Source organism: Acanthochromis polyacanthus, chromosome 1, assembly GCF_021347895.1.
Source record: "Acanthochromis polyacanthus isolate Apoly-LR-REF ecotype Palm Island chromosome 1, KAUST_Apoly_ChrSc, whole genome shotgun sequence".
Classification (NCBI taxonomy): Eukaryota; Metazoa; Chordata; class Actinopteri; family Pomacentridae; genus Acanthochromis; species Acanthochromis polyacanthus.
The window spans coordinates 51,981,620-51,994,282 of record NC_067113.1 but is presented as its reverse complement, the minus strand read 5'-3'; the positions used below and the strand labels follow the sequence as shown (position 1 = coordinate 51,994,282).

The 12,663-nt window shown below is 41.2% G+C and overlaps 1 protein-coding gene across 1 annotated transcript in view; it reads right to left on the bottom strand.

Annotated features, from left to right (window-relative positions):
- The window catches only part of exoc4 (exocyst complex component 4), a 149,277-nt gene that overhangs the window by 130,803 nt on the left and 5,811 nt on the right, over window positions 1-12,663 (bottom strand). Inside the window, exons 4-7 of the mRNA XM_022195671.2 lie at window positions 6,826-7,019; window positions 3,853-3,962; window positions 1,653-1,753; window positions 1,351-1,505 (exon numbers count right to left, since the gene is read on the bottom strand). Coding sequence (XP_022051363.1) covers window positions 1,351-1,505; window positions 1,653-1,753; window positions 3,853-3,962; window positions 6,826-7,019 — 560 coding nt within the window. The remainder of the gene's footprint in view (window positions 1-1,350; window positions 1,506-1,652; window positions 1,754-3,852; window positions 3,963-6,825; window positions 7,020-12,663) is intronic.

The following is a 12,663-nucleotide window of genomic DNA, read 5'->3' as shown; positions in this document are numbered from 1 at the left end:
CTATAAAGTGGTTGAGTGTTGCCTGCAAGTCTGCAGTGCTATAAAATATAGTGTGCAATATTCAAGACCATTGTTCCCTACAAGTGGTACATTGGTTGGAGTTTCCATAGCAACAAGCACTGACTTTAAATTGAAGTGAACATAGGGAGAACTAGGTGTGTTTGCATCCAAATACACACACACACACACACACACACACACACACACACACACACACACACACACACCTACACCTCAACGTGTTAAGCGCTCACACGTCTATACACATGCAGGCAAACTTAAAACAATCAGTAAGGAGGAGAAGTGGGAATGAGTTACATGGTGGCCTATTACATTGAGGTCAGATGAGATTCCGCAGGAAACAGGAGAAGCAAAGCAGACAAGGCTGGAGAGAACATCCCTGACAGAAAACAAGACGTTCCTCTTAAATGGTTCGGGATCAGTGGACTGAGACCTGTGCTTCTCAAGTCTGTTCACTGTATGTGTATGTCTGCAGGAGCTGACGTGACTGCTTTTTAAAATGTAGCAGTGCTCTACGGCAGGTGTGAAATTGTTTGTGTGTGTTTAACCATGACTTGTCTGCGTTTAAAGCAGCAGAGTATCTGTTTTCATGGTCTGAGGCAGGTGTGTCTGCAGTCCTAGCCTTTACTGTGTTTCACACCTGGTTGCCTGTCTGACTATGAACACCTTGGGACTGCATTCAAAACATGTCGTCTGCTGCCTTTACTGTCAGCTCTAAATATAGCTAAAGGACCCACTGCATGTAGCACTAAAAGTGACAGTTGACTTATCTAAGCAAAGTTTGCATAATGAACAGCTCTACTGTATTAGAATGAATCTGCAGGGACGGAAGATTCCTTCGTAGTCTTTACCGACCGCTGGAGAGTGGCCACCTTTTATTGAACAACGCTGGTGAATTGAGTCTAATGGGAATACTATGACTTCAGAAGAATAAGAACGCAAGCAGCTTAATAAAACTCTAATATAGATACAATACTGATGGGAATACAAGTGGCAGTGTTATTAAGGTCTTTTTTCAGAGTTAACAACAGTAGCTGTATACTGCTGTTTGCAGTGATCATTTTTTCCAAACACTGCTAATGTTACTACTCATGTTAGGCAAACATTATAATTTTAAAAAGATGGCTTTTATGTTTCCACACAATTTCCTATAGTTTCCTCTTCGTGGCTATCTATTGACTGCATCTCCTTTTCCCTCTTCGTTGACTATTTAATACTAACCGCCGCTTTCCTCGATTTTTTTCTGTATCAATCTTCCTTCTCCAGCTGTTCTATACTGTCATGAAGCCATGATAGTTTATATTTTCATATAGTGCCTTCCTTCTTTACCTTGGCTGGCTCTCCTGAGCCAGGTTTTCTCCCCTCTGGTAAGCATGGTCTGCAATTTGAGTGGTGGACCTCTTCACTATCTGTTTCAGTTCAGGTTCCAGCCGATCCATTATGGCTTTGATGGTCTCTGGGAGTTTCTTCAACTTGGCCAGAGCCTGAAGAAAAATGATAATAAAAACATTTTTCTTGAAACACAGGTACCACAGAGGCGCTTTCATAGCAAAACACAACACGGTGTCACTGGTGTGTTAACATTCACAGCTAACAGTGTGTTCAGTATTTAGTAGTGTAGTAATATGTACTCTGATGAGGATGCCCATGAACTCAGCACTGTTCTCCTCTGGATCCACCTCGGGGAGATCTGCTTGGCTCAGTTCCCGCATATCTTGCTGCAGCTCACGCACTAAAGAAGGTACATACATATGCACTGATTAGCACATAAAACAATTCATGAGATATTTACAAGCATGAATCTAATTATTTCAATAATGCAATATGCATTATTTTATAATAAATCAAATGAAATAATGCCATTTCAATAATTACGACAAAATAATGATTAAAGAAATGAATAACATGCCTCAGTGTTATTTCCAAATATAAATGCTAACTGCTTTTCTGTGTGTTTGGAAACGTGCCATTATTATTATCTTTTTAATACCGTAATTCAGACTGAAATAAATAATTGCATAGCTTCAACTATATTAATATATAATGTCTTTTTCTTTCAAGCACATACACCTGCACCCCCACCATCACCCCCATGCTCTCTCCATCTGACTTAGCCACATTAGCGGCTAAATTGAGAATGGCAGTATTGAGTGATGCTCTAATTTCCATTAGATGGGGCCTCCCAATTCCCCATCAAAGCACGTTAAGAGAGTTAATGTTTATGGCAAGTTAATGGACTTTGGGTGTATTTCCTCTTTTCACTCATTCCAACTGTAGTTTCTGTAATAATTATGGCAATTAGTATCTACAAATGAGGTGCTCTAATGCTATTAGACAAAATGGCAAGCTAGGCCATTGATGGAAGCCGGTTGCTGCATCGTGACCACAGTTGTTAACATGACGGCACTTACCGCCTGGTGGTAGCTAATTGCCAGCATTCTCTTTGCATAATGTGGGCAAAACTGTGGTTTAGCTTTAACTTTTAGGCCTGCAGAGTGGGAGAATTCAACAGACACTTCTTATGTATTAGTGGGAATTTGTACATTTGTGTGTGTTTACGTGTTTGAGGTCATGGCACACAGAAGCATGCTGATGAGGTGAGCTGAGTGAATAACTGGAGGCGGAGTAAAGGATACATGGCTGAAATTACCGAGCTACATAAGAAGAGCTAAACAGAAAAGAGACAAAGAGGATGAACAACATTTAAAAAAAAAAAAGACACTAAATGGCATAGAAAGGTTAGGTCATACCTTTCAGAAAAACCTTGCTTGTCAGGAGCCAATTATATGCTAATGCTGCTGTTAATCTGTCGCTGTCACACTAATAAAGCAGGAGCTGCAGCAACAACAAGCTAAAATGCTTTTGGATGCTGAGTCCTATGTACAGTATGATGCCTCATATACACAAATGGTGAGTTGCTAACTTAGAAAGCCAAGAGTGGGTGGTGAAAAAAAAAATGCCAGGCTTAATATAAAAACTCAGAAACACCAAGGGAACACCAAGTTATTGCTGGATTAACTTTTTTCATTATCTTCTTGTTTGCGTTCCTCTGTGCTCTGCCTGGAAGGAATGCAGTGCTGACTCTACGCCCCTACAACCAAGAGAGGATTCATACATTTCTGAATACAGTTACAGTCTACATTATCAGTCTTTGCTAAAGCGCCGGTTACCAGTTTAAAAATGCTTGCTCCCTGCTGTGAAGACAGAGATACTGGGTGACTAATTGTACAGGTAGGGGAGCAGGATGATTATAATGATACCGTGGGAGCTGTATATCATGATCATAGTTGAAGACGGTACAACATATAGTGCAAAAAAGCAAACGTGGGTGTGTAAAATTATCTGTGTACGCCCAACAAGATTTCAGAGAGGCATTTAGTCCTTTGTATTAAAGTGTCCATAAGCCGCTTTCTGTGCACATTTGGTGTGTGAATGCATGTGCAATAAGGTTTGGAAATACGCACTCCTATAATGACATGCAAATGGATGTAAGTCAGAGTTATGCTAATGACTTCATTAACACTAAGAATGTGAGCATAGTGAAAACAAAACTGCACGCTACAATCCACAAAGGTTGTTATCCAATAAAAGCAACAACACTGCTAACTGATGTCTTCATCTCTATAGTTTTCCAAATGTTTGCCATTTAGATGGAGAGAAAACATAATTTATGGTTTTTCATGAATCCTTCTGTTAAAATTTCCACTTTTTTCTACTTCCCTCTGCTTTCAGTATCATTTTCTCAGCCACCACCTTGTTGTATGGTTGTTTTCTTTTTTTTTCCAATTGTTGCCTTTTCCTTCCATGTCTAAAATGATCTAAAGACCATACCACTGCCGGATCCAGGGGTGCTGAACTGTGATGAATCCAACAGCTTGCGTGGGGTCGACAGGCTGCTGATATCCAGCACAGGCATTGGAGAGGAGTCTTTGGCCATTGAGCTGTGAGAAGGAAAATAATCCACGAGTTATCAAACATTACACTTTCTGTCTCATATAAAAACAAGACACAGAGTGAAGAAGATGTTCAAATAACCTTCAAAATTCTGGAGCAATAGCTGTTAGAAATATACAAGAGCTTAGTATGCACTAACAGAAATGCAAACACTAACGTTCCCCATCTCTAACAAAAAACAATCTACTGTTATAACAAAACGCCTTGCATCTCTGGTTGGAACTGGTGCTGCTTTCCAATGAGCCATTTATCAAGCCTTAAGCCGGAGGTGGAAGCAATCCAGGTCCTTTAAGTTGGGCGGTATAAACACAGTGTGCCTGCTAAGTGAGTGGGGTGTATGGAGGCCGGCTTGTTGTTAGAGACGACCCAATACAGGAAGGCCAGGACCTGTCACTAACTGACCCTCAGTAATAAATCATTGTACCTCGCCAACCCACTGCCACCATAATTATTGTAGCCCACACACAGACACACACGTGTAAAAGTGCAAACAACACTTCAGCTGAATGTCTTCCATGGTTCACTACACCATCAGTGTGTTTAGAGGCACTATTCCACATTATCCCATAAGAGAAAGCACTGAATATAAAAAGCATTAACCCCTCCTTGGGAGTTTTCTCTTCACTTTGCTTTTCAACACAGACTCACTGCCAATATATTTTGGCTTTTGACAGCAAGAATACACAACATGTCAAAGTAAATACAGATTTCTGAACAGATTTCCAAATAATTACAAATATAGAACATAAAATATGTGACCGCATTAGTATTCACTCCTTTCAAGTTCAAATGCAGTAGATGAACCTTTGGCCATGACTACAGCATTGAACCTGTGTGGATAAGTCTCAATCTGCCTTGCACATCTGGACACATGAGTGAACAGCTCTTTTCTAGTCCAGCCTCAAATTCTCAGTAGGACTGAAGTCTGGCTTCTGACTCAGTTATTCCAGAACACTCACCTTGTTGTCTTTACGCCATTTCCGTGTAGTTTGGCTATATGTTTTAGGTCACTGTCTTGCTGGACTTGCTGATTTTCCTATACCTTGTTGCATACATTGTACCCTCTCCCATTACTACCCTTCCGAGGTCTGCTGCTGAAAAGCATCCCAACATCATGATGCTGCCGCCACCATGCTTTGTAGTGTGGATAGTGTGTTTGTGAGGATGCACAGTGTTTGGTGTTGCTAAACATGGAGAGCAGTCTGTCAGACAAAAAGCTCAATTTCAGTCTCATCAGACCACAGAACCTTCTTCCAGTTGACTTCACAGTTTTCAACATGCTATCTGCCAAACTCTAGTCAAAATTTAATATGAATTTTTTTCAACAGAGGCTTTCTATTTGCCCTTCTTCCATAAACCTTTGATTGGTGAAGAGCAGTCAACAGTTGTCATACTCACAGTCTCACCTATCTTAGCTGCTGAAACTTGTAACTCCTTCGGGGGAGCCATAGATGTCTTGGTAGCCTCCTTCACTAGTCTCCTTGCTCGGTCATTGACTTTTTGAGGACAATCTGGTCTAAGCAGATTTAGTTATGTGCAACCATTACAATGAATGGCTTGGCTGCATCTGTGTTTAATCAAGTGAGTCATTTTAAAGGGGGTTAATACATTTGCAAATGCTTACAATCCATTTTATATTTTTAATTAATTGACATCACTTTGCAAAAATCTGAGTCGTTTCTGTAAATTCTTGTCAAAAAAAGCCAAAATCAATGATTTAATTTTAAAAAGCAATAAAAGGGGAAACTTGCAAGGTGGGTGAATACCTTTTATAGGTGATACACCTGCATCATGAAAATAAGAAAATGTTCTCTTAAGACGCAAAGGCTTAACTTAAGTTATTCTCCTGTTGGTTGCCTAATTGAATTTATCGTGTGAGGTATCAGTGGTATCACTGTGCATGTTGGCATATCAGCATTCAGTAACAGACATTGTCTCTCTGTTTTAAACCGCAGTTTGTTCCCTGATAAACCAAACATGAAAAATGTACACATCTCTAATGGTCTTACAGCAGCACATATCATGGCAGAACTGCAAACCACTTAATTAACTGTGAGTAAATTATTACGGTTTGCCCCTAACAACAAATAATTTGTGATGTTTTTCATCTGTTCCTTTGGAGCTTTACAGCACAATGTGCAAAGTAAAGAAGCACAGCAACAAGTTAAGCAAGCCCTAATTGCTTTTGTCAGTAATGGTCTTGGTTTCCATGCGGTGAATAATTGGCAAGCTCTACTTAGTTGTTGCAGTCATGGAATAACTTATAATGAAGGCACATCTATACAGCATAAACTTTGAAAGTTGGAAAAAACACTTTGAAGGCAACATTTCTGTTGACTACATACTGTAATAGGCAGGCAAAAAGGCTTCTTTAGTACCTTGGACCCAAACAAACTAACAGATGGATTTTTTTTAACAGTCCATGATTTCTTTTATCCTCACTCCCCCTGTCTCTTTCAATCTTGCACAAATTAAATCCCATTAATGTCTATTAATGATCACACTGAAAGAACATATTGATGTAAAATTATTTTGCATGGACCAACCTAAGTAAACAACTCCAGTAAGTAAAACCACAGCTTTGCTGAAGCCAATAGGGATGTTTATCAAAAGAATGAAATAAAATAGAATGAAATATGATGAAATGAAATCCCTGATCGTTCCTCACTATAATTCAAAGTCATCCTGTTAAGTTTTACCACTAGCCATGCTACTGTGGAAAAACACTGCAAGTCCTTGCACAGGTACAGAAACTAATAAAAGAACTATTTTTTCGAGCAAAAGGTGAGATGTGTGGGCATCTGGACCCCAAAGAATAGTGACCATGTAATATAAGAAACTGCCCCTTACCCTGGAAGGCGAGCAGCAATTTTGTCCTTGTTCTTGTGTCCCAAGCGACTTGTGGACTTGATGTAGAGGTGTCGGTGCAGCTCATCAATGAGCACCAAGTGAATGTTGAGTTTTTTGCTGTGGAGCTCCAGGCGCAGGTCTCCAAGCCCCTCTACCTGCAACAAGGGGCCTTCTAAGGACTCCACAGCTTTCACCTGCATATGACAACATAACAGCAAGGCACCAGTTATCCTTTGTTGTCGCTTGCAATTTTCTTGGTCTCTGGTCAAACCAATTTGGGATACTTTGCTTTATATTTTCTGTCATGTTTGCCTTTGCTATCGAGTTTACAGTGAAAATTCCAAGTAAACACAAGTCAACAAAGGGGTCAACACATAACAAATAGACCTGAATGAGGCACACTGCACTTTAAGGCACATACAGTGGGTACGGAAAGTATTCAGACTCCTTGAATTTTTCACTCTCTGTGTCATTGCAGCCATTTGCCAAAATCAAAAAAGTTCATTTTATTTCTCATTAATGTACACTCAGCACCCCATCTTGACAGAAAAAACAGAAATGTAGAATTTTTTGCAAATTTATTAAAAAAGAAAAACTGAAATATCCCATGGTCATAAGTATTCAGACCCTGTGCTCAGTATTGAGTAGAAACACCCTTTTCAGCTAGTACAGCCATGAGTCTTCTTGGGAATGATGCAAAAAGTTTTTCACACCTGGATTTGGGGACCCTCTGCCATTCTTCCTTGCAGATCCTCTCCAGTTCTGTCAGGTTGGATGGTGAACGTTGGTGGACAGCCATTTTGAGGTCTCTCCAGAGATGCTCAATTGGGTTTAGGTCAGGGCTCTGGCTTGGCCAGTCAAGAACGGTCACAGAGTTGTTCTGAAGCCACTCCTTTGTTATTTTAGCTGTGTGCTTAGGGGCATTGCCCTGTTGAAAGGTGAACCTTCGGCCCAGTCTGAGGTCCTGAGCAATCTGGAAGAGGTTTTCCTCCAGGATATCTCTGTACTTGGCCGCATTCATCCTTCCTTCAATTGCAACCAGTCGTCCTGTCCCTGCAGCTGAAAAACACCCCCACAACATGATGCTCCCACCACCATGTTTCACTGTAGGGATTGTATTGGGCAGGTGATGAGCAGTGCCTGGTTTTCTCCACACATACCGCTTAGAATTAACACCAAAAAGTTCAATCTTGGTCTCATCAGACCAGAGAATCTTATTTCTCATAGTCTGGGAGTCCTTCATGTGTTTTTTGGCAAACTCTATGCGGGCTTTCATGTGTCTTACACTGAGGAGAGGCTTCCGTCGGGCCAGTCTACCATAAAGCCCCGACTGGTGGAGGGCTGCAGTGATAGTTGACTTTGTGGAACTTTCTCCTATCTCCCGACTGCATCTCTGGAGCTCAGCCACAGTGATCTTTGGGTTCTTCTTTACCTCTCTCACCAAGGCTCTTCTCCTACCATTGCTCAGTTTGGCTGGACGGCCAGGTCTAGGAAGAGTTGTGGTCGTCCCAAACTTCTTCCATTTGAGGATTATGGAGGCCACGGTGCTCTTAGGAACCTTGAGTGCTGCAGAAATTCTTTTGTAACCTTAGCCAGATCTGTGCCTTGCCACAATTCTGTCTCTGAGCTCCTTGGGCAGTTCCTTCAACCTCATGATTCTCATTTGCGCTGACATGCACTGTGAGCTGTAAGGTCTTATACAGACAAGTGTGTGCCTTTCCTAATCAAGTCCAATCAGTTTAATTAAACACAGCTGGACTCCAATAAAGAAGCAGAACCATCTCGAGGAGGATCAGAAGAAATGGACAGCATGTGAGTTAAATATGAATGTCGCTGCAAAGGGTCTGAATCCTTATGACCATGTGATATTTCTGTTTTTCTTTTTAATAAATTTGCAAAAATTTATACATTTCTGTTTTTTCTGTCAAGATGGGGTGCTGAGTGTACATAAATGAGAAATAAAATGAACTTTTTTGATTTTGGCAAATGGCTACAATGACACAGAGTGAAAAATTTCAGGGGGTCTGAATACTTTCCATACCCACTGTATCTAAATGTAACTCATGCTGTGATCATTTTACACTTTTTCCATGGAAAACAGCACACATCACACAGCAAAAGCAATTATGTCAGTTCCACCTGCAAAGGCAGAAGAGACATACTTAGCAATCCTTGATGCCACGGCAAAACCTTACAGTATAAATATAGGCCAATTATCAAGAAAAACTTCACTAGGAGATTCAATTAACCCACACTAGCCTATGGCCAATGTTGCACTGTTGGTGAAGAATCCACCCACTGCTGCCAAAGACAAACTTCATTGTAAGAGCAATCAGAATGGCCTGAGACAGTAAAGCCCCTTTTAGACAGGAGATACAGAACACTGCTGGCTTTATGAGTCTGTTAAGTGTTGATATTCTGAGATTTAGACATACCCACGATAGTGATAAAGAGAGACTTGGAACGAACACAATATTAAATAACAATACAAAAACAAACAAAATACTACATCTAAATCAGCTATATAGCCCTATAAGGTACAGTCAATTCCAGCCATTTTCAGTACATAAAAAAAAATCGCTAATATTTTATTTGTAAATAAAAATATGACGAGAAATACAGGGAATATCGGACGCGCACCGCGAGGTGCATTTCCTCGAAAACAACCTATTCGTGGATTATATACCGTCTTCAAGACATGTTTTGGACAAAATATTATACTGGCTTGTTTCGTCTGGACCTCCAAGGTTGGATTATGGCCATTTTTTGTGGAATATTTTCATCTGTGTGTAATAATGAACCCGCAAATGTGAGTCGCGCTGTGTACGTTAAAGCCGTGTATAGAGAACGGATGGATGGATATTGGTTGTTTGTCGGACAAATGTGTTTATATTACCCGCTGTGGTAATCACATCTGAAAGTGGTTTATACCGGCGGATTCATGAGAATCTAAGCTTTCCATGGGTGTATAGTGTTTGTATAATCGCGTTTGCAGCTTCAGGCATTTAAGGAAATGCTTATGCAGATCTCAAAGTGTTCCGCGGGCGGAACACTGAAGCGCAACGGGTTAACCACGCCTGACGAACGTCAGCGGGGTTACTGCATTCGGTGCGGTATCTGGCTGGCTGGGTAAGTATGTATGTATGTGGCTATGTCCGTTCCGATATCTCTGCAAGTGCTGAAGTCAGGATAATCAAACTTGGCACTGAAGATCAGTCTAAGGTCCCCTGCTCAGTTGTGGAGTTACAGGTCACCAGATCAAGTAGGAAGGGAGATACGTACGATGATCAAAATTGATACATATTGCATCATTTGTATAGGGAGGACAGGGTTTTCGCCAGTAGAGGACATGGTTCTGCACTCTACTGAGGGCTCGTCTAGTTAACAACTTGCAGTAGGCATACCAAGACTTTATGTGTGCAAAAGTTCACTTGTATAAAGTAAAAAGTACTAAGTGTGACTTGCTGTTCAGTCCTGATAAATCTAGTCTCCATCATGATTGGGATCATTTATAATTAGAAGTAATTAATGATGTTACTTTGGTTGTTCGAGGTGTGTAAATGCAATACTTGCTTTAGGGATGCGGTTTGATGCTAATGGATAGCATCAAACCAATGGACTCAGAGGAAAGACTCCTACAGATAGCTGGAAGCACCAAAGTAAACGTAAGCTATTGATTAAATTCTGTGAAAACCTGGATTACATTAATTACCATTAAGTCTCATTAATTTAACCATGAACATTCTGCATTCAGTGCAGTAAAGTTGTACTTTTATAGAAATCTCCTTGTCTGGTTTAAGATTTTAGGGTAAAAGTGAATGATAAAGGCGTTTTGTTATTTTGGTATGCAAACTGTATCCTCTACACTTTCTGTGGTGCATTTGGACCAACATCCAAACATCCTTTTCCTCCAGTTATTTGAGGTTGGGACGTGTTGGCAACAGGCTAAACAGGGCATTCTCTATTTCCCTCTCCACAACATTTTGAAGCTGCCCCGGAAAGATCCCATCACGCCCCCGGGCCTAATGAAATATGTAATCCTTCTAACAACTATTGGGTCTACCCAAGGTCTCCTGGGCTGTACAAAGGGAGGTGCCCTGGAGACATCCAAATCAAATACTTAAACCACCTTAGCTAGCTTCTATTAATGGAAAGGAGCAGGAACTCTAGTCAAAGTTCCCTCGTTCAAGCTCCTCATCCTATTTGAAAGGCAGAGTCCAGCCACCCCACAGAGGAAACCCATTTTAGCCACTTGTAAGCACCATTTCATTCTTTCAGTAAATACATGAAAGTCATAACCACAGGTGACAGCTGGAATGTATATCTACCGGTAACGTTCCCAAATCACTTCACACAACTCCAAGTACATCAGTTGTGCGTGTCTATACATTAATGCTTTTCCATACAGTTTATACTTGTGCAGTGTCAAAAGTGATCTGGAAATGTTGGTAGGTCTAATCTGGCTCAGTCAAATGGTGGCACATTAGCAGAAAAGTGTATAATTAACTCTACAAATAAGCAATATATGAAAGATATAAAATTTCCCAAAAATAACCGACAATGTTTTATCATGTGCTCCTGAGTCAAGCTTTTGTTTTTAATCCAAACTCCCCCATTTTCCCTTCCAGCAGGAGCAGCAGCAGTCATGGCATGTTTGCAATTAATAAATCTTCATGCCATTAAATAAAAGGTGCCAACGTGTATTTACGTGCATGTCTGTGTGTATTTCAGGGGCACTAATGGCCAGATGATAGCACTGTGAAGAATATTTGCATGGCCGGGGCAGACCAGAAGGGAATGGGTACCGAGGGAGGGGTAGTAAGCTGGGCAGGGGGCACGGGTCAAGTGTGTGTTGATGCAAATGAGAGTCACATTAGTGAGAAGATGAGCTAATGTGCTGCATGGTCAGTCTCCTTTGGCTTAATATAATAACTCGGCATGCCTGCGAGGCCCTCTCCATGTGAGTACGCACCTCTCAGATGTGTCTGTGTATGATTATGTGTGTGTGATTGCACGACTGTAAATCATTTAACGTTTATGGTTTTTGTGTGTGAGTGTGTTGGGGGGGGGTATATCTCATTACCATGGGGCTGGGATGACAGAGGAAGGCTGGTTAACATCATTAAGGGCCAGGCCTGTCAGCATAACGAGGGATATGAAGCCTCGAGTGAATTTGCTTACGAGAAGAGAAGAGAAGAGAAGAGAAGAGAAGAGAAGAGAAGAGAAGAGAAGAGAAGAGAAGAGAAGAGAAGAGAAGAGAAGAGAAGAGAAGAGAAGAGAAGAGAAGAGAAGAGAAGAGAAGAGAAGAGAAGAGAAGAGAAGAGAAGAGAAGCTTATCACTGGGGTCTCAGCTCCAATGGGGGTGTCAGTTGTATGCACCTGGATTTTGTGATATTGTACGAATGACGAGAGGAGAGGAGAGGAGAGGAGAGGAGAGGAGAGGAGAGGAGAGGATTTCCACAACCAAAGCCAGTCTCATTTTAAACCAACCCCATGGGATCCAAAGCTGCCATTCAATAGTAGACAGAGAGCATAGTCTGAATTCTAATTGTCAACCCTTAGAGATAAGCCTCACATAAACACACACCGTGCACACATGCACACAGAGAGACAGCGTTAAAGAGAGTAAGCCACAGTGGAGGAGAGCGAGAGAGTGAAGCTAGGACGTTTATCCCTGGCTAGCCTACTCCTGCTGCAGTACAAGGCAAAAAAATAAGAGCGATGCTGTCAGCATGTCTGTTACTTTCATTTCAGAATAGGTGTCTTGAAAGCACACAATACTACAGGCTCAACGGGTGCACAGCAAAATGAGCGAGGAGCAGGAGGGAAACACAGAAA